This window comes from Manacus vitellinus, unplaced genomic scaffold (genome assembly GCF_001715985.3).
Source record: "Manacus vitellinus isolate BGI_N305 unplaced genomic scaffold, ASM171598v3 scaffold_48_pilon, whole genome shotgun sequence".
Taxonomy (NCBI): Eukaryota; Metazoa; Chordata; class Aves; order Passeriformes; family Pipridae; genus Manacus; species Manacus vitellinus.
In genome coordinates this window covers 5,530,062-5,555,661 of record NW_021940593.1, presented here as the reverse complement: position 1 = coordinate 5,555,661, position 25,600 = coordinate 5,530,062, and the positions used below count along the sequence as shown (strand labels likewise).

The following is a 25,600-nucleotide window of genomic DNA, read 5'->3' as shown; positions in this document are numbered from 1 at the left end:
ACAGGCTTCAGGGGTGAAGCTCGAAGAAGAAAACCACATTGCTGGGAAGGGTCACAAGTTCCAGGATGAACAAGGCTACACAAAAAGGCAGCTGCTCAAGTGAGCAAAGTGAGTAAATTGTGTTGGAATGCACTTCCAGTCAAACTGCTTTGGAATATAATGAAAACTTTGATAGCAATCCGTTGAAAGGGAACCACGCTGCACTTGTCTTCCCTAATTAATTCCATCAGGCCTCCCTCACCAAAAACACTCCCAAAATTAAAAGCAGAGATGCCTCGTATGTTACTTCAAAGCAGTGAAGAGGCAGCATGGAAATGCTTATCCTTCAATGGCAAACTCTCCTGTGAGCGATTCCAGAGCCTTGAAGGCCTTCACTGTGAAGCTGCTGAACAAATGTAAATAGCTGGAATAGAAACCACAGTCTCACTGATGGAGAAGTGAGATTATCCAACCACCAAGATCAGCTGAAGTGCTTCCAAAAGAGCAGCTTTGTTCTGAACATTAGCTGAGAAGTTTTCTTCACATCCTACAACAGAAAAGTCCTTCCTTCTGTTTGGACCTTTTGTGCAGTACCAGAGAGTGGAATGTGATCATCCTCTTGAAACTCAATTATTTTTACAGTATCTAACTTTGATTTAAGTACTCATCAGTGGAGACTTTTCCAAGTACCTTCCCTGCTCAGACATAAGCCCTTTTCAAGGCTCAGGTACATCTGTTTTCCATGACTAACCACTGGCTCTCCGTGTCTGCAGGGTCCCAGGAGTCCTGTTAGCCTGAATGTCCCAGTGTAATTTGTCTAACTGGATCTGCAGCCCACCTTGAACTTTAGCAGCATCCTTCCCATTCTTGCTGTCCATCTCTAATCCCTACCCCATTTGTCAGCATTCTCCCCCAGCTGCTGACAAAGTCAGTGGCACAACATCAGCAGAGGACAGATGTGGAGGCAGCACATCCAACCCTTCAACCACGTTTCACGTGCAGAATCTCCAATATTTATCTTACACTGGAGCACTTTACCAGCTTTTTGTCATTTGCAAAAGCAAGCAAACATTTGGAAAAGGAGAGACCCAGGGGCACAGGTCAGCAGAAGCTGGGAAGCCAAGCAGCCACTGTACCTTGTCGAGGTCCTGGATTTCAGTGAAACTATGCCAAGCTGTGCCAGAATTTTCTGTGCATTGGTTGTCATGGCAGTCAGGCACAAACTCAGCATCCAGCAAGTGTCCAAGCCCTACATGGAAACAACTTATGCTACATTCTGCTTTGGCAATTAAAATAATGCCAACACTTGACATTAAAAAAAAAAAAGATATTAAGCCAAAGAATTCAACTAATTGTATTCCAATATTTAGACCAGTAATAACATAACATTAATAATAATAACTCAGTCCTCTAAAAGCAATCAGGTTTCAGGGTCAGTCAGGCTTTTGTGTCATTGAACACTATGTTTGAAAAAACCCAACACACAAACAAACAACAAACAAAAACTCAACCAATGAGCTTCTCTTCTACCAGTTCAGGCACTTGATTAATTGTTGAATTAAAACAAACAAACAGCTTGATTCAGACCTGGCAGGACTGTGTTCTTACTGCCTGCAAATCAAGAATTTTAATTCAAATGTATCTTGTTAAAGGTAAAGTCATCATATCTAGACCAGATTTCTGATTCCATGTGAAAGCACCACGCTGCACACGCCTTCCAGCTACATTTTCACTGCAAAACAAACCTAAACTGTTCAGCTCACACACAGCTACTGCTGGCATGATGCCAACATCCAGCAATAATGGAATTCAGACAATGCCAAGTTGTGAAAATGCTTTAACTCCAAGAAGTTCTGATACTGCACTGAGGAAGTCCTGCATACCTTCAAAGGAAAAGAAAAAAACCATCTCCAGTCACCAAGTTGTATTTCTGCTTTTACTGAAATAAAACTCAAAAAATACTTCTAGCCAATATTTACATATTTGATCCAATTACTCTGCAAACCCTCCTGGTTAATAAGGTCCAGACTCTTACAGTAATTATCAGAAGTTCTTACAATGAAGCACTGTGCTTTTGGGAAGGATCAAATGTCTGCTGAGCGTTTAACCAGCGTTCCCAAGTCCACGAGATGTTCCTGTAACACGGTGTTTCCCCAGCTGCCCCTGAAGGCAGCAGCATTTTCAGAACACAAACCGCTTTCCAGATACTGAAACCACCCAGTAAAAGGTAAAAGGGCATTTTATAATGATGGCATCATTATAATGATCGGATCATTGGTTTGAAAAATCCAAGACAGGTTTTGTAAAAAAAGTCTCATTCAGGTCCCAACATCATTTCTCAGTTTTCTGTGTTAGCACTGGAAAGCTCTGATTTCCACCTTAGCATCCAAACAGAAGGCTTTTGCAGGTAGATTCACTTTGCATCTCTAAAGTCACACACAATGCATAAAATGCCCTAAGTTAAAACCTTTTGTGTCTTCTTCCACGTCCTGCTGGTCTGTCTGTGCTTCAGTTCTCCACCAGCCATGTCTTCTCAGTTCATACAGTCTCTCACCGTGCTGCTCAACTGCTCGAGGCACAGTGATCTGTGTTTTCAGGTAAATACACTCCCATGCTCTGTAAAATGTTGGAGGTGGGTCCTGCCAGGCCAGCCTGAGCACTGTAGGATTCCAGCAGGTTGGCCACCAGGTTCATATCCACATCAACTGGTGCCAAATCCGGGGCTTCAGCTCCACAGCCAGGGCCAGCACTCTCAGATGGAGCTGCTTTAACAGAACTTGCCTACAGCAAGTACAAAGTGAAAGTTTTATCAAACTGCATAAACAGATTAAAAAAAAAAAAAGAAAAAAAGAAAAACCGCGAGGGAAAAGAAACAAGGAAACAATTCTGCAGCCAGCAAAGTCCAGCACATTCCACAGTCTTGACAGACAGGAATTTAGCCACCAAATGCTCATGCCAGCTAAAAATCATCACTGTCCACTGCACACTCTAAGTTCCAAGGGAAGGACAGAAAGTGTTGCTGAGTCCTGGCTCAGCTTCCTATGGGAGCAAAGTACTACAGGAACTCACAAGTTCAGCTGCAGCTGCTCGCCTCACTGCTGAAAACAGGGAATGAAACTAAGTCCAAAAGAGGTGCAAGTTAAAGCTTAAAATGCACTATTATGGTGCAACCACAGCACGTTTTGCTTGCACGTGGGAAGGTTTTTGATCAGCACATTTCCACTTTCCTACTAAAGCTCTCGAAATCCCCATGCTACAAACTGGAGCTCAAGGCATACTCACCCCTTTCTTTTGGGTGGTGAAACTTTTCCCAACATTGGTCTGTGCCAGCTCACGGTCCATCTGATCCATGTATGACTTGAGGCTGCCTATGAGCTCATCAGGTGATACCTTCTGGTCTTGCCCTTCATTTCCAGCACCTGAGTCTTCATCATCCTCGTCCGAGAAACCAAACTCCTCCTCTTCATCCAGGTCATCAGAATCCAGCTCCTCTGAGTCTGCCCCTGGGGATGATTTTGTGTCAGTACAGACAGCAAACATGTCAGCAGTGATTTGTTTCAAACAAAGAAGCAATCTCACCTAAAATTCTGTCTAAGGCTTTTGTAAAAGAATCTACGTCAAAGGTAACGTGGGATTCGTCAGATGACCTGAAATATAAAAGCATTTTTAAATAAATAAAGCTTTTATGCCTGCCTAAGCCCAACATGGGTATAATGGCAGTGATTTCTGTCAAGCCCAGATTAAAGTTGGGACATTTGAGCTGATGGTCTTAGAAGTGCTCAGAAGTTTGAAGCCTCTATGGGTTAGAAATGAAACAGTGGGTGGAGGAATTCCTGGCATGAAAGAGAAAAATTTTAAAGACCACAAAGCCAAACTAAGTAAGAGAGTGGCAGAAAACAGCTCAGCTTCCAGCATTTTTACCTGCACCAGTGTTGGAGTGGTCACCAAGCTGGTTTAAGAGCAACTCTGTATATTCACTATTCCCACAGGTTTGTTTTTCCCATGGGCAGGCCTCTGCCAGCAGAACACTTTCAAACCCTGATTCTCTAAATCTCAGAATCAACCAAAGGGCTGCAGCACAGTGGAACTCCCTACACCTGACACCAAACTCAAAACCACCCCTACCATGGCACTTCTGCTCCTTCGTGTGTGGAGACTTTGGCCACAAAGGCCTTCATGCTCTCAGCAACTGCTTCCAAGTCGTATTTCTGCTCCTCCTCGTTTGCAGAAGGAAGGGACTCATTTCCTGCCTCCTTCAGCATCTGATCCAGAGCATCTGGTGTAATATCCAGCCAGCTGTCATCTGAAGGAACACAGGACAGATCTGTTACTCAGACCACACAGCTGAGAGCACTGCTACCATTTGGCAGCTTGGTTTTGCACTGGTGAGCTTTTGGGCTGCCTCTGGGTCACATAAGGCAGTGAGAGGCTGAGGAGCTGAGAATTCATTTCACTGCTTTAACACTCTGCTTTGCATGAAGCTTCAAACTAGTCACAGAGAATCCTTCTGCCACTAATGAAGGAAGAAAGACTTATGCTTTAAAGGGAGAGCCAATCCAATATTTAGTCTTAATGAAAGTTGGATTGGCTCTCCCTTTATAGCCATGAACATTCCCTCTCTCCCCCCACAAATAATAATGTGACAGGAATAATCCCCCCTTCCCCAGTCCAGCTCACCATCCTCTGGAGGAAGACAAGCTGCTTCTCTCTCCAATTCCTTCAAATCAATGGGTGTTGTCTGTAGCAAGGCCAAGATTTCATCCCCTGGGCTCACTTCAACAGAGCTAGAAGGAAAAAGAAAAAAAATCAATTTATTGAAATGGATTCAATGGCATCACATGCTTTACATTCAGGTTTTCACTCAAATTCTCCATTTTCACTTCTGGGCAAACCTGTCAACAGGTAAGTGAGCCTGGGGGAAGTACCAGAATACTACACACAGCATTTGCCAAAACAGGACACAGTCAGTTGCTGTAATTTGTAGTTGATGGCTCCAAAGCCCACTTCTTGTGTTTCCTTTTCTTTATATTTATTTTGCCTTGGTAAATATGAAGATTGCCAGATCCAAAACAGCACAGACTGGAAACTCAAAAAACTAACAGTCCAGATATTATGAGCTGGCAAACCCTCAGCTATTTTTGTAATGATTTGTTTCTTGGATTTGATCTTTTGGAGCAATGTACAGCCAGCTGCCTGTCTTGAGTAGAGGAGACAGATTACTCCAGATTTATTATTCACTGGGACTGCTTTTCAATGAAACTTTTATACACTTTCCATAGTCAACCAAGCAAATAATGCTTGTCAGTCACCTCTTAACCCACTTGGAAGAGCTTAACACTTTACAAAACCAAGATAAATAGTTACCCAAGCAGAAACCTCTACTGGTAGCAAGTATTCTAGAGGAATACTGCTCCCAGCCAGAGCACCACAGCACTGTACACTGGCAAATGTACAATAGAGAAACAGGCTCAGGTTTTCTGTAACAGGAACTTGAGAAGGTAAGTTAAAAGTATTTGTAGGCACTGTGTATGACACTCATGAATTTCAAGTAGCTCTTACCTTTCTGGGGTGGTAACAGATTGCTGGAAATAATCCTCTGCCATATGCAAGAGTTCTGAGTACTTAGCAGACCCTTCCATTTCTCCCTGTCACAAGGATGAGCACACACACACACAAAATTAATTTCAAAAGGGGAACAAACTGCATGTCACACCTTTAAAGACATTAATTCATTTTCCATAGAAAGAAGCATTAGATTTCCTGCCCTGCTGCAACTACTTACACAAGTTCAAGAGCTAAAACATTTTTATTGGAATGTTTATAAGACACAGGCACACAACTTCACCTTGAAATAATCCTTTTCCTTCAGGCTCCTGAGGAATCTCTCCCACAGGGGACCACTGAGCACATTTCTCTTGGAATTAGGAGATACTTTGCTGCTCTTGGAGCACAAAATTTCAAAGCCATGAGCCTGAATAAGAGATGTAAAAACAAGGAGGTTCTCAAGGTGTAGCAAACTTTGCTCACAGTTTTCTGGACGAGCAGGCAACCTAAAAAGCAAAGAGTCATTCCCTGGACATACATAAACAGGCAAACTAGGCACAAAATGCATAAGAAATCCTCACCAGCTTCATGCCCAGTTCATGGGCTCTGTACTGAGGGTGAGCTGGGGCGGGCAGGGTGTATCCACTGCGTCTGTCCGGAACAAACTTCTGCTGCACCAGCTGTGCATACAGACACCGTGTGAAGGTGACCTGGAACAGCCAGAGCACAACAAAACCACTGAGACTGGGTCGTGTACAGGCAGCAGCTTTCCACCAGGCTCCTCTAAATCGTGTTTTAAGGCACCAGCATTACAGACAACACCTGAGTCCGCATTCAAACACATCCCAGGTACGTTTTTCTAAGGTATGTTGCTTTTCAGGTCTTACAAAGTATATTCCAAGTTGACATCTCTACATAGACGTGAGCTTCCATCAGTCTAAACACATTAGAAAAGACCCTAAGTATTCAGTATTTACACCAACAAGGTGTATTTTGAAAAACTTCAAGGGCTTTTTTCTGTTAATGAAACCAAAGCTGAGATTTCAGGAACAGTGTAGAAATCTAAAATTTGACCACAAAGCTTCTTTTCAGTAGTCTAGGGGTATAACAGTGTCAGAAAATGTATCAGATACGACACAAAGCTCATGAAACACTTCATAAAGTGTGTGAGCACAGCTGACAAGCTGAGAAGCCTTGGCATGAACAGCTGGGGGTAGTTAGCAGCAACTCCTGTTGGCTGGCAGTGCTGTCAAACTGCTCTGAATACAGAAGGGGATCAGTTTATTCAGCGAGCATTTCAGCAGAGGGACTATTAGCACAACCACCCGTTTCAGAAACATTTACCTCCTGCTTAGCCCTTTGAAAGCCCAGCTGTGTCAACGGGAAGGCACACAAGCTATTAATGTAACAAACTGGAAGTTATTAAAAGTTCATTAAAAAAAAACAACAAACAAACCAGTAAACATCCTGTCGTAAAAACTAAACACACATATTTACACCACTGCCCCCAGAGCCCCTGCCAGTCACAGAAGCGAGCTGCCAGGTTGATCTGGGTCACTGACCACGGTCATCACGCGCTGGTCCGCAGGGAAGGTGTGGAAAGGGCGACGACAGGCCCGCAAATCCGCCGGGTCCCGCAGGTAGAAGGCCTGGACTGCGGCGGCCACCAGGGAGGGGCGCTGCCGCAGCACCGCCGCGATGCCCGCCGGCACGTAACACCGGGCTCGGTGCAAGCAGGCCCGGAGCTTCTCGGGATACCTGTGTCACACAACAGCCACAGTCAGTGCACTGCCAGCCCAAACCACTCCTTTGTCACTGCCAGTCCCATTTTCACTGCAATATTAACCCACGTTATTCTGAAGTTAAAACTCGCCTGGAATGGCTGCTTCTGTAGCAGATGGAATATCCCCCACACATACACACTAATGCCCACATTGGGGAGCCACTGAGAACTGAGCTAACGTATTCAGCTATACAGTGTCCTTCACCACACCCAGTGTGGAAGTCATCTGGCTCACACTGTTGCAAAAATTAATGGGCAGTGCTGTGGTGCTCTGAAAAATACGCTGGTTCTACATTGTAGTTCAAATCCTCTTTTTCCTCCTGCAAAGGGGTCCCAAAGGCTCACAGAACTCTGAGATTTTTCGGTACAAGAAGGATGGGAAGGAAGAATAACTTGTCATTGCCAGGTGTGGAGTCATAGCAGTGAACCAGTTTCAGAGCCCCCAGATCACAGTCTATGGGACACTGATCCCCCTCTTCCCAAGAATGCCACAGGAAAACCTCTAGCTGGTGGTTTCTGGAAAGGAATCGACTTTATCACTTTATCTATCAGGGAAATCTTTAAACCCCAGACAGCCCAGTAATCAAAACTCACTGTGGCAGAAGACCAAAATAAAACACCCACATACCCATCGATGCGTTTGTACACGGCAGCTCTGATGGGCTCTGTAGCCAGGAACTCCTCAGCACGGGTGGATAACAGTGCCAGTGCCTCTGAGACTGTTGGACAGGGAGCAGACAGGTCCCATTCCTGCTCCCCAGGCTCTGCCAGCGGAATGATGTGCAGCTCTCCTTTGTAAAAGAACACCTGGCAGAGGGGAACGTTCCACACACTGAGCTATGGGAAGCTTAATTTCATATACAAAATGCATTTGTTTGAACACAGGGAATACTGCAGTACAAATAAATAATATGGGAAGCAGTATAATCTAAAAATGCATTTGAGATGCTAGTGACCACGACCCAAACAGTGAATAAAGACCCCTATTTTAACTTCAACAAGTTTAGTCAAATGTATCTTGTTTCCTTAGTAACAGTAATACCGAAAGTTTCCCTTCAACCAGAGATTTGCTTCGGGAGAATCAGCATAACCTAATTGCTGAAAAATTCCCTACACACTCACTCTACATAACATTCTGCAAGAGCACAGGGATCCAAATCAAGTGTGAGGAGTTCCCAGTCGTTAAGTCTCTCATTCAACAACCACAGCAAGCACAGAGCAGCTCATTAAAACCAGAATGAAAAGAGACTGTACTAAAAAAACCCCATGCTGTTGATTAAAACAAGCCTTGAGCCCTGAGTAGAAGTTTATTCACTGGTAAGAGACAGACAGCACTCTGGATTTTCAGAAGCAGTCAGACCACTTGGCTAGAGGTGCAAGAGAAGATTCCAGCTGCTACATAAAAGACCACCATGAGCCACTTGCCAAATGTACAGAAGTTTTACTCACCCTGTTTTCGCTGTTCTCAGGATTCAGCCACTTTGGGAGAAAGTCAGCTGCTTCTATCAGGAGAAACTCTCCATCGTTGTCATCGATCCTGGCCAAGGAGAAATCGGTTTCTTAAAAGGGAAAGCCTTGCAGAGCACAGTAATGTGCTCCTAAATCCATGTCTGCTGGGTTTCTTTTTAATACTCAAAGAATCATAGAATGGTTTAGGTTGGAAGGGACCTTAAAGATCATCTGGTTCCAACACCCAGCCATGGGCAGGGACACCTTCCACCAGACCAGTATAATCAGAGTCCCCAAGCAGCCTGGCCTTGAACGCTTCCAGGGATGGGCAATGTTAAGACAGGACCTTCAAAGCGAAGGCACTACCCCTTCACACGCCTCCTGAAATTCTGGGCACCCCAGCAGGACCTGCCCTACCTGGCTGCCAGCCCCGGGAAGTCCCTGGTGATCTCCCGGACCAGGTAGACGATGAACCACTCGTCCTCCACGTTGTCCCCGAACAGGGTGGTGCCGCCGATGTGCTCCGGGATCTCACCTGCACGGGGGGCAGAGACAGCTCAGCAACCCCATACCCAGGAACTGCCCAGGGACGGTGTGTGTCCCTCACCGGGGATATTCCAGAGCAATCCCATAGCCAGGAACTGCCCAGAGACGGTGTGTGTCCCTCACTGGGGATATTCCAGAGCAACCCCATAGCCAGGAACTGCCCAGAGACCGTGTGTGTCCCTCACTGGGGATATTCCAGAGCAACCCCATAGCCAGGAACTGCCCAGAGACGGTGTGTGTCCCTCACCGGGGATATTCCAGAGCAATCCCATAGCCAGGAACTGCCCAGAGACGGTGTGTGTCCCTCACTGGGGATGTTCCAGAGCAACCCCATAGCCAGGAACTGCCCAGAGACAGTGTGTGTCCCTCACTGGGGATATTCCAGAGCAACCCCATAGCCAGGAACTGCCCAGAGACGGTGTGTGTCCCTCACCGGGGATATTCCAGAGCCGTCTGGACACACTCCTGTGCCGTGTGCTCTGGGACGGCCCTGCCGGAGCAGCGAGGTTGGACCAGATGCCCCACTGCGGTCCCTTCCAGCCTGACCCGTTCTGGGGATTCTGTGAACCCGCCGGGTCCCTCTTACAAACTCCTGGATACACCTGACAGGCCTGGCCGGGCCCCCTCACACACCGGCACCCCCTCACACACCGTACCCTTCCACACACCGGGTCCCCCCTCCACACCGGTCCCCCTCACCACCACCGGTCCCCCTCCACGAGCACGGGTCCCCCTCACAACCGGTCCCCCTCACCACCACCGGCTCCCCCTCACACACCGGCTCCCCCTCACACACCGGCTCCCCCTCACACACCGCGCTCCTCCTCACACTGACGCGTCTCGCGTAACCCCACTCACGCGTCTCCGTCCTCTCATCACATCCAGACTCGTGCCCGTCAACACACTCGCGCGTAGCCACCAATCACTACAGCATCTCCCACCCACCGCGTGCTTATCGCCCTGCTGCCAGGCTCGTGCGCAGGTCAAGCACCTCAGCCCCTCAGCGAGCTTCTTGCCACCATCTCACGAACTCGCATGTCAGCTCTGCGCCCCGTGAAACGTAGAGCCATCACGCACAACGTGCTCCTCTCCGCGAGGGCTCGCACAAATCTGTCACCCGAGAACATCGCAAGTCCGAAGCACTCCTCTGCCGGGCCCGTGCGCGATATCTAAATGTTACCGCACCGCGTCCTCGGCAGCGCGGGCCGAGCCCAGCGGCCCCACGCAGGCAGCCGGCTCGCGAGCGGCTCCAGTCCCGTATGAGCCTCGTATTCACCGGCAGCCCGCCCGAGCGGCTTCCACCGCGGCGCGGCGCGCATCCGCCCCGCGGAAGGAGCGCGCGAGCGGCGGGCGAAAGACGTCATACCTCTTATGGATGAATCGCGAACGCGCGCAAACCGATACCCAGTGATGGCCCGCTCCCCGGCCCCAGCGCCATCCCGGCCCCGCTCCCCGTCTGCATTCCCGTTCCGTCCCGTCCCTATTCCACCATCCCCATCCCGCGTCCCCATCCCGGCCCCATCCCGGCTCCCGCCGCAGACAGGGCCCCGCCAGGGCCCGGCCGCCGCGTGTGTCCCCCCGCGGTACCCCCGGGACACAGCGCGGTTAAATCCCTGCTCTGCCCTGCCTGGTGCCCCTGGCCCAAGAGCAGCGTCGGTTCTGACCGACTTGGTTGCTTTTGTGCCGTTTAATTTAATTTAATTCGCCTCCGGGGACAGCGACATTGTCTCTGCGCTCAGGGAGCTGCAGCGCAATTCACAACGTTTTTAGTTTAAAGGAGGACGTTTCAAAGCGAAGACCCTGCTTATAATATATAACTGTTCTTAAATATAGTACTATAACGACAGTTCTGATACCTTAAATGTAAACCTTCGGTAACAATAATTTTGGGTCAGTTCTGACCCAATTGATATGCTGGTCTTTTTTCTTTTTTATGTATTTGTATTAAACAAACGTGTATTTAACTGTATTTAATTTGTATTGAACAAATATATCCATTTTGGAAGTTAATGACTTACCTACAGCCTTTTTATGTTTAATTCTGCCATTTCTGGCCAGCAGAGAAATGACAGCCTCTATTTAAGCCTCATTCAGCTGCTGTTTGAGGCAGGGTTTCTGCCCTGCATTGGTACTTGTTGTCTCCAATTAATGCTACTTTTCTTGTCTCCCTCTCCTTGACATCTACAGTTTGACAAAACGAAAAACTACCAAAAATTATTCCTCTCAACTTGCCAGTGCCTGTTTCCTAGAAGCACAGAATCATTAAGGCTGGAAAAGCCCTCTAAGATCAAGTCCAACCATTAACCCAGCACCACCGTGTTCATCACTAAACCCTGCTCTCAAGTGCCACACCCACATCCTTTTAAACGTTTCTGGGGGCAGTGACTGCACCAAGGCCTGCTCCAATGCCTGACCACCCTCTCCACGAAGGAACTTTTCCTAATATCCAACCTGCACCTCCCCTGGTGTGACTTGAGGCCGTTTTCTCTGGTCCTTACCTAAAGCCTTAGTAACAAGAATTAGCCTTCTAATAACAACAGATGCATGCGCATTCCTTGAAAAGCAGAAAAGAAAAACCTGTAAAACTTCTTGGGAACTCCGCAAACATTTGTTCTTGTGAGTAACTTGTCAAGTTCTGCTGCCTTTTTTTCAGACAAGGACTCCCAAAACATGCCCTGAGGCATCACCCCCTGCCAGAGCCAGGAGTTCAGGTGTGCTCAGCCACAGCCAGGGCTGAAAACCACGGCCACGTCTCCAGGTACTGTGGGCACATCTCTCCCAGAGCTGTTCTGATACAGCCAGGCTTTGTTGGCTGACACACTGCATTTCTCGTTGTTTGTTTTTTGCCCACTGTTTATTTTGTGTGGGTTTCAGGGAGTCAGAAATCCGGAGGGAATCAGCTGATCATGGGAATCCAGGGACTGCCAGTGAGAGCTGTGCCGACACCTCCACTGAGGACAGCTCAGTCTTCTCTTGGGGCTATGATGTGAGTAGAACATATCAGCCAAGCCAAACCTGCCACAGTGAGGAGAAAACTGTTCAAAATACCATGGCAAAGACATTTCAGGATAAAAATGAGGATTGGTTCTGTTAATAAATCATCATAGTGATTATAAAAAGAGCATATTTTTTTCTTTCTCCCAGTTGAGAACACATTAGGCTCATATTATTCAATTAATATGGTGTACTTCCATCTAAAATTTTGGAAAAGCAAATAATTTATTGCATAAGTGTATCTACAAATGCTGTTAGTGTGGAGTCCCAAACGTGACTGGGTGATTTTCAGGTACTTGGTGTGAGTTTATCCAACTTCTGCATACTTGCTTCTCACAATACTGGAAGCTCCTAAACGTAATTTTAATTTAGAAATGGTTGTTTTGTTCTCCATCTACCAAAGCCCAATGTGCTGTTGCTTTCTTGTGAGATGGGGCTGTTTAGATTTAAATGACCCCAGAACTGACCTCATTTTCTGGCTACATGAGCACATGTAACGAAGGTCCTGACCATCCCTCACTTTCACTGTTTCCCACCAGTCTGCACTGCCTTTTGTTTTGATGTTGTCTGTCTGTTGCAAGCCACAGATTTTCCATTGCATTAAAATATCACTGGATTTTATCCCTCCTGTTCTGATTTATGTAAATTCCTATATCTTGTAACTTAATGTAATAACACAGATATTTCAAAATGTTTTAGTAGTTTATCTGCCGTGTCAGTGTAAGCTTTTTATGTGGCCACCTTCAGTCTTAGCAGCAGGGGGGAAATTATCATCTCTGGAAGGAAATGATTTAAAGTTAAAATCCTTCTATGCAGTCCTGTTAAGCTTTAAACAAATAGTTGTCTTTTTCAATTATATTAAAGAAAAATCAATTAACACCCCACCCTGCAATGCAAATACTGTTCACTAGGTATTTACTGGATAACTTCCCTTCCTAGGAATTTGATAAAGCTGCCACACAACAAGTTCAGGAGATGTTCAGGCAAATTGATGAGCTTCTCTATGAGCAGAAGGAAAATGTGCATGTGGAGGGACTGTGGGAGGAATGCCAGCAGTGGACATCCAGCTTTCCTCATCTCAGGTATTTTATGGACACACTAATGCCAATCCCCTCACAAAAAGGGTAGGCATGGACACAGTTGCTTTTAAAACATTTGTAGCAGGGTGGGTTTGTGCACTTATGGAGTAGAGAGAAATAAAAAGATCACTCTGGTCATTAAAATAAACAGTCTGTTACCTCATATTTGGTTCCCTGACAGAGGTTTATGGCTATTTGCAGCTGATTTGGCCTTAACATAGCAGAGTTCTCTTAGAAAATCGGGTTTCGCTCTGTTAAGCACAGCAAATTTTCTTGTGGTGGAGCTATAAGCTTAAAATCATGTAAAAACCCTCCTCCCCTAGTTCAGCAGTCCTTATGGCTGTCTGAAAACTTACATTTTAGATCTTCATTACGTGCACTTGAAACAGTTTTGTCCATATTCATAAGTTTTACAGTTAGCAGAGCATTAAAAAAGAAACAGGCCACATTTTTTTGATGTATTTACCCGGCTCAAAGCAACCTGCACCAGGGAAAACAACTGAACCAACCACCAGGAAAACTGCACAGCTCCCCAGAAGAGCTCTTAGGGTGTGCTGCTGCTCTGACACACTTCAGTAACCTCCCTTCCAGCAGCTCCTGACGTGTGTCCCCTGTGCTTGTGCCCCGGCAGGGTTGTGGGGAGGCAGGTGGTGGTGCCCACGGATGAAGGGTATGGATGGTTCTGCAGTTCCCCTGCGGGCAGCTGGGCTCCCTCAGGTGTAAGTTCACCTCCAGAGCAGGATGCTGATGAGTAAGTACCTGTGGCTGGACCCAGGAGGGAAGGTCACTTTGTTCTCTGCAGGGAACAAGGCAGTGGGAAGCAGCTTTGTCCTCTGCTGCTTCAAAATGTGCAGCCCTGACTCCTTCCTGCCAGGCTGAGTTTTGAACACAGCACACTTTATTTTCCTTTTTAACTGAAAATAGTACATTCAGAGCAGCAAGACTACGTAGCCGTGCTCGTTGCTGACTACCTTGAGCTGGTCAGTAAATAGAAATATCTTTGCTGCTGCTGACTTCTTAAGGATGTGTGTGTTTTGTAGCTGGTTTTATTGCTAATCAGCTGTTAAATTTGTACAGAACATAAAAAATACAAAGCACTGCGTTAGTACTATTATGATTTAATGTTTCAAAATGCTTTCTGATTTTTTTTCCCTGAAGTTTCGAGTTCCTTAGCAAGAATTAAAAAATATCCAAAGCAACAGTTTTTACTGTAATGAATAATTTGTTGGTCTCCCTTGGCCTTAAGTACCATGCTGTCTCTCAGTTATTTGAAGTGGAATAATAACTTATTTTTATTTCTGCTTTCTGACAACTGTCACCTGTTCAGATTTAGTGTTTTTGGCAAGAAGGTCCCTCTTTTTGTTACTCCTGTTCACAAAAAGGCCGACCCTTCCAAGTCTCCGACCTTGTGTTCCTCAGAGAGTGACGAAGGGGAAGAGGAAATAATTCTCTCCGAAGGCATAGTGGAGGAATATTTGGCATTTGACTGCAGAGATGTGTAGGTATTGAATGTTAAGACAGTATTAACTAGTACCAGTGTCCTGGGGTTCCTGCTGTATTTGATGAGTTTATTTTTTTTTAATACTTTTTCCCTAGAGAACTTTCAAAGGCCTGAAGTTGGCAGGGAACTGAGAATTCTCCCTACTCTTTTCCTAGGACAGTTTATTATTTTTTCTGAAATTTTTTGTCATCTTTCATACCATCCATTTTTGTGCCTGGTTTGAATAGTTCATTCCACCGTAACTAAGAGCTTGCATATTTCATAAAACTTGTTTAAACACCATTTATTTTTTATATTGAGTCAAATTCATTGTTGTTTGTTATGCTGCTTTGGTTTTGTACTGCTATTTTGGGTGGAATTGTACCTTTTCCAGATTTTTCAGTGGTAATTTAAGAACTAAGAGTGGATTTGATGCTCTCCAAGAAACAATTACCACTCTTTTTTATTTTTTTGTCCCTTTACTTTATCCCACCCAACAATATGAACATATGGCCTGGGTAAGGACTCTGGAGGGTATACTGTCAGTTCCTAACTACTTAATTGGTTTTAATAATTAAAGCCACTTAGCTGCATGGACCATTTAATTTAAATTGTTCCTTGTCTTGCTTTGACCAGGCCAGAGAGACATTGCTGCAGGAAATAATATCATCTCTTGTCTTCAGCATTCTGTAGTGGCATTAGATATGGAGCTTAACAATGTGATGAAGAAACATCACTGCAACTATTAATACTCATTTTTGAATAGGACTTTGATCTTATCAGTAAATAATTCATTATCTGTGAAGTATCATTGAAGAGTCATTCTGTACAGGGAAACCAGGGTGTGCAGCAATAGGTGGTGGTCTCAGGCATTTCTTATTTGGGTTGGTGGAAGAACTAAAAATAAATGCAGGAGGCAAAGGCACTGTGTTTGTGGTACAGGCAGTGCTTACATTTCCACAGGGAGGAGGAGCTGCACGAGAGGAAAAGGGGCCTGTCCTCTGGCAGACAGAAACTGGGCTTTCCTCCTGTCTCCCCATATTCCTGCACCAGGGATTCCGTGCTCACCTTCGTGTTTGATGATGTGTGGAGTGAAGTCCTGGGCTGCATGGAGGAGCTGATCTGCAGGCACTGGGAAGGGTCAGCCTCTGGTGAGGATCACAGCTCGAGTGAAGGCTGAAAAGGGGTTTTCAGGGAGTGGATTTTGCAAGGAGGCAGTGGGGGAGGGATGTACTGGGGGATGATCTCTGCAGTGGGAATAAGAAGGTAACGTTGGTGAGTGTGAGATATGCCTTCAAAAGATTTAGCAGAACTTACCATCCAAGAGAACTCTCTCTCTCTAAACATTTGGATTCATAGCACTGTCCATGACTAGCAGTGCCAACAGCCTGAATTGACAGGAACTCTCTCTTGCTTTGCACAGATGATGAGAAAAATATCATAACAGTGGAAACACTCAGGGCAGGTGCCAGAAGCCCTTTGCAGCTCGATCCTCTGCCAGCCTTGTTACCTCGTGTGCCACACCCGAAAATGCCCTCGGTGACCTCAAATCTGGTAAGTATTTTTAGCCCCTGCTTTGTGGAGGGATGAATCAATACAGTGCTACTTCAGCAAACACACTGCAGGATGTCAGTCCCTGGGTTATGTTTAGGTACAGAACGAGTTTGGCCTTTGTGGGAATGCTGACTGTCCTTTCTAACACTTAAGTCCTTTTACTACTCAGTTGCAAGTTTTAATTCCTACTTCTCTCTTTAAAACTTAGTGTTTTATATATGTACAGGACAACCATGTTGAATAATGATGTAGTTTTTTTCTATACTTTAATAATATTTGACCTCAATGAGATTGAGGACTGTGTGTGTGGGATCCTGTTCTCACCAACATCTTTCATCAGGCAATAGGGGGCAAATCCCAGTGCAGCTCTAAACCAGCTTTTTTTCTCAGACACTGATTTTATCTGCATAATCTGCTTTGGATGATCTGCTCCTGGAGTGCTGAGCACCAAAGTGTTACCTGTTTATTCCGTTTTAATTCAACTCTGTCCTTATTTCTCTCTCCTTTATTTCTACCCCTGCCTGTTCCTCGTGTTCCCTTACTGTGTGTGTAGTGCCCAAAACCCAGATGTGGCTGCAAAAGCAAAAAGAGAAGAAAAACACCTCAAGTATGTATCCTGGAGGGATTAAAGCTCTGCTGCTTTCTGTTTTCTGTTGTTTTGGTGGGTGGAATTTGATGTTTTTCCAGATCAGTCTGTATTTGCAGATACAAAATGTGAACATGCACTCAAAATTAGTTTTGTAAAACTTCAGATTATAGTAATTGGAAGATCCTCTCATGCAAGTGAGCTGCTCAATTGGAAAATATGAAGTTTTAGGATACATTGTCTAACTACTACCATTTGCAAAAAAAAACAAAGGACTGCTAAGATTTTTCTCTTAGATGGAGAAATAATATAAAACTGAGCATATATCTGGATGTCATGAAAGAAATTAGTGTGTTTTCTCCAAAATTATATACAAAATCTGTAAGTGTATCTCTGCCAAGCAGCAATTTACTTACTTTTTTTTTTTTAATTTCAGGTCAGTCTCTCTCAAGGGTCAAGTAGTGGCTCTCAGCATAATCTGAATGGCTTGATGGTGATCCATGGGATCCAGTTACACCAAAGGAACCTGCCTGTAGTGGAAAAAACACTGTAAGAGTTACAGATCATCTGTTGTAAATAAAGTAGAGTGTTCTCACAGTGAGAGGGATTCAGCCCAAACCTTTGTGAGATAAATTATGAGAAAGCTCTTCTCAATTATTTCCCTGCTTGTTTGTGTGTTTATTTGTCCTCTGTGAAAAATGAAGTGTTAGGATACAGTGAAACAGTACTATAGATTATATAGTTCTGTTAAAAATGAAAACCCATCGTGTCTGCCCGTGTATTTTAGGATTAATGCCACACATGGGTGAGTGCTTTGGGAATGGGCCACGCTGACCTTCTCCCTGTTGGTGTTTTGTCAGGGACCTGGATGACAGACGGCCGGGTTCCAGCTCCATCCTCTCCATCAGAACGTGGCCAAACCGTGCTCTGGAGCTCAGCACATCCTCCCTGTCCCGCTCCACGAGGAGGAGGAACCCCCCGCCCCGGACCCTGCACCCCATCTCGGGCAGCCAGCCCCGCCCCGGGACCCCGCGCTCCGGGGACGCGGCACGGCTGTACGTCCCACCCGCCCCTCCTGGGGCTGAGCACTGCAGGGAGCCCAGCTGGCACCACAGACAGGCAGATGGGCAGGAAGAACAGGGGGTTAAAGAAAGGAGCTGCCCCTTAAAGCACAGCTGCCCCCAGAAAGCTGAGGGGCTGAGGCTGGTGGTCACCGCGCTGCGATTCACTGAATCACAGACACACAGAGGTGGTTTGGCACCTCAGTCTGCCCAGTACCAGCAAAGTCCACACCACCATCTCTTTCTTCACATGGTTTTCTTTTTCTGGAGCCTGTTTGCAAGATGAATTTAAAAGTCTACAGTTTTTGGAGGGGAAACTGCACGTTGCTATCCTAGCCCAGGCTGGGCTGTAAAGATGTTAAAATAGGTTATCTGACTGACCAAAGTGCTCTTAATGAACCCCTCAGTCACAGCTAAAACATCTTATTTTGCACATTTACAGGGACCACAGGGTATCAAGGAACAATGCAGGCTTTGATATACCTCTGTATTCCATGTGTTGTAAATCGATGTAGTTTCCTTTCAGTTTTGTAGTGTATGTATAAACTCACTGAGCCTGTTATTTTCTTGTCACGTAGTGTTTAGAGACTAATTCCTTGTCCTTCCACAACTGATGTTTCTACTTCCAGTATTTTATGCTTCTGTTCCCTTTCCTCAGGCTTCAATCAGTCTAACAAATATTAACATCTCACCTTTATTAGCATATATTTTTAAATGCAGAGAGCACTAGGAAAGTGTTTTTAAAATGTTCTCAAGCTTTTCTAAGGTGTTCTTACAGAACAGTCAACTCCAGAAGGCCAAACAAAGTGACAGTATTATCTCTTTCCACGTGCCAAACATATAAACTGTATTTTTTTTCTCTTTTCACTGGTGCCTTTCAGTCTGAGTGCACAGGAGCAGCTGACCTCCCCCTCCCCAGTGCTGCTGAACCGAAATCACCCCCTGCCCCCAATTGCCACCTCCAGCGTGGCAGAGCGTGGGAGCACCACAGGATCCCAGAGGCAAATGGTAAAGGAAACAATTCCATTTTATTGCTGAACAGTCTGAAGTTGTAATCACTGCTGATCAAACTGCCAAGCCCAAAAGTCCCAATGTATTTGTTACCCTGCAACAGCAAGTCAAATGGATGCACAAAAACCATCCCAGCAGTTTTAACTAACAACATCACCCACAGTTCCCTGCTTAATTCTTGTTCATGCCAGAATGTTTTCCTCCTCATAACTAGGTTGCAAAATGATTCATGTGGAAAATTAGCTTTAATTCCTAGGCTGAGGATTGCCAATGTGCTGCTGCAGTGAGAAGAAGCCATAACTGTGTTACCCTTCCCTGCAGAAACCTCGAGGGAGCTCGAGTCGTGCTCACAGTGTAACGACACAAGAAGATGCTCACCAGCAGCTCCAGGAGCAGCTCCTCCTGCCTGATCCTTTCTCCAGGCCTAACACAACCAACACATCCTTGGTAAAGCATGGCAAATTACACCACATCATCCTTAATTACTGCAGAGAGTGCTCGGTGAATTAACACTAATCAATGCCCAATCTGTTTCAGTATCAAACAATAAGCACCTACTCTACTGATATCTTGTCCTATCCAACAAATTTTTACCTAAGCTTTAAAAGCTACAATTTCAGCGATAGCTTTTAAATAGCTGCTTGATTAAACATCCTTGACTCAGCAGTTGTGAGAGCACACAATTTCTAAAGTCTGTTTTGAAACAGAACAGTTTTTCCAGAATATCTTTAACTGGTCCAGTGATTATTCCAAATACGCGTTAGAAAAATATATTTTCTACCCCTAAAGTTGATTTAATCCTCCTCAAAACTTTACTTAGGCCTTTACAGCATCTTGCCAACTAGGCAAATAGTTTGTAGCTGCGTTGTAATCTTGCTGTTTACATCTTTTCCCCTGCCTTCTCAGCCAGATTCCCAGCGCCGCCGTTCCTGCACCGTTCTGGATCACAGTAATCAGTCCTGGACAGGCAGAGCAGCAGCAGGTTCAGGTATGTTCCTCAGGCACAGGATTCAGTAAGATCAAGCAAGGGGTAGGCTTTTGGGACAGGGATGCACTTCCTGCAGGGATACATTCCTCCAGGTAGCTGCATCGAGGAGGTTTTTCAAAGTTCTGTTCGTGTCTTTAATTTCCCATTACCCAGGTTTTATCCTGGCTGTATCCCACTCTATTCCAGAGTATGGCTGGGTGCAGTTTGGGTTTGGTTTTTTATTACCACCAAGTATTTAAAATCACTTGAGGAAGCTTAATGTAATCTGCCCCAGTGCCTCTCAATGTCAAAGTGAAAAGCAGGAGTTGCCACCTTCAACAGAAATAGCAGCATCTACTTTATGCCCAAGGGTTTTTCCTTCTGCTCAACTATGCAACTGAAAAAAATTACATTATGTCCAAACCAAACTAATTTGCACTGTATCTGGAAGGGGTTTTACTAGATCTGTACTAGATATGTATTAGATCAAGTCAAAATACATTGGAAAGACAGGAACTGTACCAGTACAATTCACATGCATCCTCTGAACTCAGAGTTGCTTGTACTGTGTCACTCCTTATGGGACTGTCAGGATCTCCCACAGAAAAATGTGCTGACAGGTAGGATTGAGGCTGCAACAGTGAATGGAAGCTGCAAAGGTTAAGGCAGCAAGTAAATGAGTGATTATTAGAGCATGTGAGGGGTCTTTCAGCTTGTTTAATAGCTGAATGGCCTCCTACCACTAATATAAGTGGTACAAGAGGCAATTTGAGTTTAAAAAAGGCACTAAACAGAAGTAATTTGTTTTTAAACCAGCAAGGAGGGACTCCTGCTGAAATTAAAATAAATATCTCCTCCCCCCATCAAAAAAAGCAAGATGAGTTTTATGACTGCTGCATTAACAAAAAAAAAATTAAATTAGCAGAACTTTATAGTCTTGAATACTTGGTGAAATATCAAGGAATACAGTAGTTCCCTACAATGCAGCAACTTGGCAAGCACAAACTTTGCCCCTTTTGGAAGTTATAAATAATGCATTAGAATAAAGAGACTAAAAAAAGGCATTTTAATTTGAAGCTAAAGGAGGTGCATTTGGTACTTAGTTTGAATACCTTTCAGAAGTGTTGAAGTTGTCCATGATCTCTGTTTATTAGGTCTCCTCCCACGTGGTTCTGTGAAAGGCCACAGCCGAAGTGGATCAGGCACAAAAAGCAAACAGGGGTTCTGAGGTGCCATGGAGAAGTGTCCAATCCATCCATCCATCGTCCATCAGCCCATCTCTGGAGAGTCATGAACCACCTCTCATTCCCAGCAAGGTCAACGTTGTTTACAGAGAGTTTTCAAACACCCTTCCTCACAAATAGTTATTTTTATATAAACCTGAGCAGCAGCTGCCAAAGATTAGAAGGGGTACACTTAAACATTCCATTTTCTACCAGTAGAGAAAGTGATACTCCAGTGGAAGGGTGAAGATCTCCAGGAAAGCCTAACTCCTAGGAAATCCAGCAAACACTCAGTCACTGCTGTGTTCCTGTGAGGTCCGTGATGGGTTCATGTCCTTACAAGGCAGGTACTGCAGAACCTGCTCATTTTTCCATTAGCTCCACAGAAGGTTGCCCAGGCCTTCCACAGAAGTAGTAATGTAAATGTTTTTAAGCTGTATTTATATATTCAAATATGTTTAAAGCAATATTGTACTAGGAAAAGCAAGCACTGCACTCGATTCTGCTTCTACAACTCAGCTTAGGCAAGTGCTGGATCCTGCAGTAGTTGCAGCAGGTATCTGGACACAGGTGTGTAGCACTAAGGTAGCCAAGCAGGTGAACTGACAGCTCCACAGGTAGCAACCACTGCCTCTTCCCGAGTTATTTAACCTTACACCTCTTCCTCAGTGACTGAAGAAGGGTTAGCAGCCAACAAGAAGCCTCTAACTACAAGTAGTTTCACACACTACTGCAAGAAAATACACTTGTCTTCCTGGTGAGATATTTTATGGTGATTTCAGAGAATGGCTCAGTCTCTCCCTTTCTAAAATACCTGTAATTACACAAGATTTCTGCTCTCCCCAAGCCACAGATGCAATGGAGCTTTTAGCAGCTGTGTCTGCACCGTGTGACAGACCTGGAGGAGGTGTTTGCTGCAGCTGCCCTTGTGGCCCCAGATAAGACAAAAACCCCCATGAAATACAGGCTTCTCAAAATAAGCAGTTAGTTGAAGGTCTTACTCCCAAACAGACTAAAGTGTAAAAACAGGGTGAGGATAATCACTGGCTGTACTCAAACAAACTCAGGACACTGCACAAAAACAGTTGTGTTCCTTTCTAATCCTATTAAAGAGCTCTTCTTTTCCTAATTTCCTTATTATTCTTCAAATTACTGTTCATAATGGACAAAAACTTGTCAGTGTTCTTTAAGAAGTATCTCCCCTATCTCCCCACTCCAATTTATGTTACCTACAGAGCAGCTAATAATTTTTAATCAATATTGAAGATCTTGAGTCCAGTTGATCCAAGCATGCTTTCATCAAAAACAGGGAACTGTGCAAATGTAACTGGGTTAACTTGCCTTTGCATTTCCAGAAGGTAAAAAAAAAAAAAAAGAGCAGCTCTGATCTCAATCTAAACCTCTCAAATTTGCAGAGAGAGAACCTGATGCTAACCAGAGGCCTCTACTCACCAAACCATTTCAAAATACAATTTCTCTTAACACTTGGGACTGCTGGAATATTGTACAGTGTGTCAGTTCTGTCAGGCAAACTGCAGATAAGCATCCCATTTGTATCCATGCCATTCCTCAGGGACAAAGTGAGTTTTCTGTAGCACAAGAGTTACAAAACCAGACAAATAAACTTGAATAGACTGCTGGTAACATAATGTAGTGTTTTATAGCCTAGAGGAGTCAGTGTGTTTAAATGAAAAAGCAAAGCAGTCTCCTCCTAAGGCCCATCTCGTGTTTTCTGTACAGATGGTTGACACCAGAGACTGATCCTGGGCTGTTATTTATTTATTCTGTGTAACAAAAGTAACCTTTAAGCCCTGTGTTATCCAACACAATGATATGCTGTACTCTCTCAGAATCAGGGTAATTTTTTAGGAGCAGGCAAGTAAAGGGGAACAGAGTGACCCTCTACCTCTGGCTTCCCCCCAGGAAGCTCCCTGAATGCTGGTGTTGAAGCAATGAGGGCCTTCAAAGTGCTCACCTCGTGGCTCCTGAGCCTTTGAGAAATGATCCTGCAAATGGAAGTGTGCAGGATTTACTTGACTGAAATCAGGAGAATCAACACAATCAGTTTGTTTGGAACAGCTACTTAGAAAACAAGCAGAGAGAACTGGGGAAGCAACAGCACAGAACTCTGCAAAAAAACCACCTCGTTTATTAAATCTGCAATTTTCCAAACTATATAAAACTACTGGAATATCTGAAAAACACCTGTTGAGCTGATGTGCAAAGACCTTTAAAAACAGAGGGAGGCTCGTTAGGGAGGAACTGTGTGAACAGCACACGTGGATCTCAACTGAAGAGCACCCAGAGGGTTTGAAGCAGTAGCACAGGAATGCTTTGTCTGCCTTGTCCTGCCTCCCAGTCACAGCCAGTCAGTGCACACAGCCCAGAACAGGAGCCCAGAAACAATCCCACGTTCTCCCAAACCCACGTTTCCATACAAAATGAGACCTGGTACTTCAGCCTACATCGTTCCTTATGTCTTCCTCTTCTTGGCTGCAGTTTTCTTTCCTCCTTTCTTGGCATTATTCCCATATTTTGCTTCCAGGTGGGCAAAGAAGTCATCCATTTCCCTTTCTCGATCCCTGCTTCGGCGCTGGGGAGGGGGAAAGAAAACCAACCACATTCAAAGCTGCTGTAACTTCCCAATACAGGTTATTCTATTGAAGCCTGATAGCTACCTAAAATCTTGGAATATATTGAACAGGGAATACAATCTGTAGAAAGTTTAGTGCCATTACTGACACTCCCTGTCTAACTGCCTGCAACTAGAAATTAAATATTTTGAGTGCAAGTGGAATAACTTTGTTAATTTTTAAAGACACAGGCAATAAAATCCATACCATACTCTGTTAATTAAAGTACATGGTTAGCATTAAGGTTTTAACCTCAGGAACTCAGAAGAGTTGCAAGGATCCAAAATCAAAGATGCTCAGGGAAAACACAATTATAAGCCAGTAACATAATTATCTGCAACAAACAGAGAGAGCCTTACTTGAATCAGCGCTTGCAAGTCATTTTCTCCACCAAGGCCCAGTTCATCTTTAGTCTTTTTTGCCTCTTTAGCTTCTTTTTCTGCCTGAAAAAGCAAACAAGTTTTTTTTTAAAAAAGTATTTTGCATGTTATCTGACAAAGTCTTACAGGAGTTACCAAATGCTTTTTTTTTTTTTTTGGCATCTGTGTACAAAGAACTGCAAAGAAACACAAAGGGTTTCCAGGTTTGGCCACAGATGAGGAGTCAGGCAAAGGTTCCATCATTTAGCAGAGAGGGAAGTTTTTTTGCTCTTTCACAATGTTGACTGTGATGTTTGTCCCTGTTCCCCTATCTATATCTTTTTTGCCTTAGCAGATCCTACACTAAGTTAAAGGTTACTATGATGTGCATGTAACACTCTACAAAGTGTTTGGACAAGAGTCCATCTAGTCCAGAACAGTTTCACACCTGCCAAAAGTCAAGCAAAATGTATTTTCACCACTTGATGTTTTTTTTTTGTTAATTTCAACAACTCACAGCTTTGTAGACAAATGCAGGGACATGTGTAATAAGCCATTGTGTATAATAATGAAATAAAAGAAGGGAAAAAACCCCGTTTCCCAGCGATTTGGGGTGGGCTGTGATGAACACAGGTGAGCAAATGTGAACGCTGAGCGAGGTGTGGAACTCGGCAATCCCGGGACAAACCTCTCGGGAACAGCGTCGCTTATTTCTGCCATGTGGTAAACAACTGACACAACCTACCCGCCTTCTTCTGGACATCTTTTTCTGCTTTGACTCCCTCACGAAGGCCTGGTAGGACGGGAGCTCCCCAGAGGCGATGGCTCGCTCGATCATTGCCTGGATCCTCGGCTCGTCCGTGTAGTCCACGCACATCACGGACTCCATGATCCGATTCATGTCACCCTTGAAGTTCAGGTACGCCGCCTTCACATCCTCCAGCTCTTCCTCTGAGTTTTTGTAGCTGTTCTCGAAGTCCTCGATCTCTTTTACGGAGACCTGGAGCAAAGAGATTCCATGAGTAACTCCACGAGGTACAGGACTTGCTCACCAGAAAGATTTAAGACAGAATACATAAAAAAGAAACACTGGAGGGTTTTTCCGGCTCCCAGTGCTGCTCTCACCTTGAAGAGCAGCTGCCAGTACTCCAGCCAGTCCCTGTCTCCCTGCAGCACCTCAGCATCCTCATCCACCGTGCCGGTCTCGTCGTACAGGGCACGTTGTTTGGCGTCGCTCAGCACCGCGTACACCTTGCTCAGGATCTGCGGACACGGGGGTGGCCGGTCATTGAGGGGGCAGTCACCGGGGGGCATCGGGCACTCGGGGGAGCGGCCGGGCAGTCACTGGGGAG

The 25,600-nt window shown here is 45.0% G+C and overlaps 3 protein-coding genes across 3 annotated transcripts; 1 reads left to right on the top strand and 2 right to left on the bottom strand.

The window, feature by feature from the left end:
• Nucleotides 1–1,314: 1,314 nt before the first annotated feature.
• Nucleotides 1,315–10,665, bottom strand: ECD (ecdysoneless cell cycle regulator). The gene is made up of 13 exons (XM_029962609.1): nucleotides 10,482–10,665; nucleotides 9,173–9,311; nucleotides 8,756–8,843; nucleotides 7,935–8,113; nucleotides 7,086–7,281; nucleotides 6,105–6,233; nucleotides 5,825–5,950; nucleotides 5,539–5,624; nucleotides 4,657–4,763; nucleotides 4,105–4,282; nucleotides 3,559–3,626; nucleotides 3,262–3,482; nucleotides 1,315–2,760 (listed from the first exon to the last, which is right to left on the bottom strand). Exons 1-13 carry the CDS (start codon nucleotides 10,663–10,665, stop codon nucleotides 2,542–2,544), a joined length of 1,920 nt encoding a protein of 639 aa, XP_029818469.1. The 3' UTR covers nucleotides 1,315–2,541.
• A 46-nt stretch (nucleotides 10,666–10,711) lies between these two features.
• On the top strand, nucleotides 10,712–23,391 carry FAM149B1 (family with sequence similarity 149 member B1). Its single transcript, XM_029962608.1, has 15 exons — nucleotides 10,712–10,884; nucleotides 11,955–12,059; nucleotides 12,176–12,287; nucleotides 13,235–13,377; nucleotides 14,006–14,125; nucleotides 14,702–14,872; nucleotides 15,818–16,005; nucleotides 16,278–16,408; nucleotides 16,962–17,015; nucleotides 17,431–17,543; nucleotides 17,855–18,049; nucleotides 18,937–19,063; nucleotides 19,388–19,513; nucleotides 19,973–20,054; nucleotides 21,188–23,391. Exons 1-15 carry the CDS (start codon nucleotides 10,712–10,714, stop codon nucleotides 21,259–21,261), a joined length of 1,914 nt encoding a protein of 637 aa, XP_029818468.1. The 3' UTR covers nucleotides 21,262–23,391.
• On the bottom strand, nucleotides 23,386–25,562 carry DNAJC9 (DnaJ heat shock protein family (Hsp40) member C9). Its single transcript, XM_029962606.1, has 4 exons — nucleotides 25,374–25,562; nucleotides 24,994–25,248; nucleotides 24,249–24,332; nucleotides 23,386–23,849 (listed from the first exon to the last, which is right to left on the bottom strand). Exons 1-4 carry the CDS (start codon nucleotides 25,560–25,562, stop codon nucleotides 23,730–23,732), a joined length of 648 nt encoding a protein of 215 aa, XP_029818466.1. The 3' UTR covers nucleotides 23,386–23,729.
• Between the last annotated feature and the right edge of the window lie 38 nt (nucleotides 25,563–25,600).

Excerpts from the sequence above, each read along its gene's own strand:
- ECD (XM_029962609.1), bottom strand. The coding sequence starts at position 10,665 with ATGACGTCTTTCGCCCGCCGCTCGCGCGCTCCTTCCGCGGGGCGGATG. Across the intron at positions 6,234-7,085 it reads ACCAGCGCGTGATGACCGTG|GTCACCTTCACACGGTGTCT; the intron begins GTCAGTGACCCA and ends TGGCTGTTCCAG. Across the intron at positions 2,761-3,261 it reads TCACCACCCAAAAGAAAGGG|GCAAGTTCTGTTAAAGCAGC; the intron begins GTGAGTATGCCT and ends TACTTGCTGTAG.
- FAM149B1 (XM_029962608.1), top strand. The coding sequence starts at position 10,712 with ATGGCCCGCTCCCCGGCCCCAGCGCCATCCCGGCCCCGCTCCCCGTCT. Across the intron at positions 14,873-15,817 it reads GCATTTGACTGCAGAGATGT|GGAGGAGGAGCTGCACGAGA; the intron begins GTAGGTATTGAA and ends ACATTTCCACAG. Across the intron at positions 17,544-17,854 it reads CCTGTAGTGGAAAAAACACT|GGACCTGGATGACAGACGGC; the intron begins GTAAGAGTTACA and ends GTGTTTTGTCAG.
- DNAJC9 (XM_029962606.1), bottom strand. The coding sequence starts at position 25,562 with ATGCCCCCCGGTGACTGCCCCCTCAATGACCGGCCACCCCCGTGTCCG. Across the intron at positions 25,249-25,373 it reads ACTGGCAGCTGCTCTTCAAG|GTCTCCGTAAAAGAGATCGA; the intron begins GTGAGAGCAGCA and ends TCTTTGCTCCAG. Across the intron at positions 24,333-24,993 it reads AGATGTCCAGAAGAAGGCGG|GCAGAAAAAGAAGCTAAAGA; the intron begins GTAGGTTGTGTC and ends TTGCTTTTTCAG.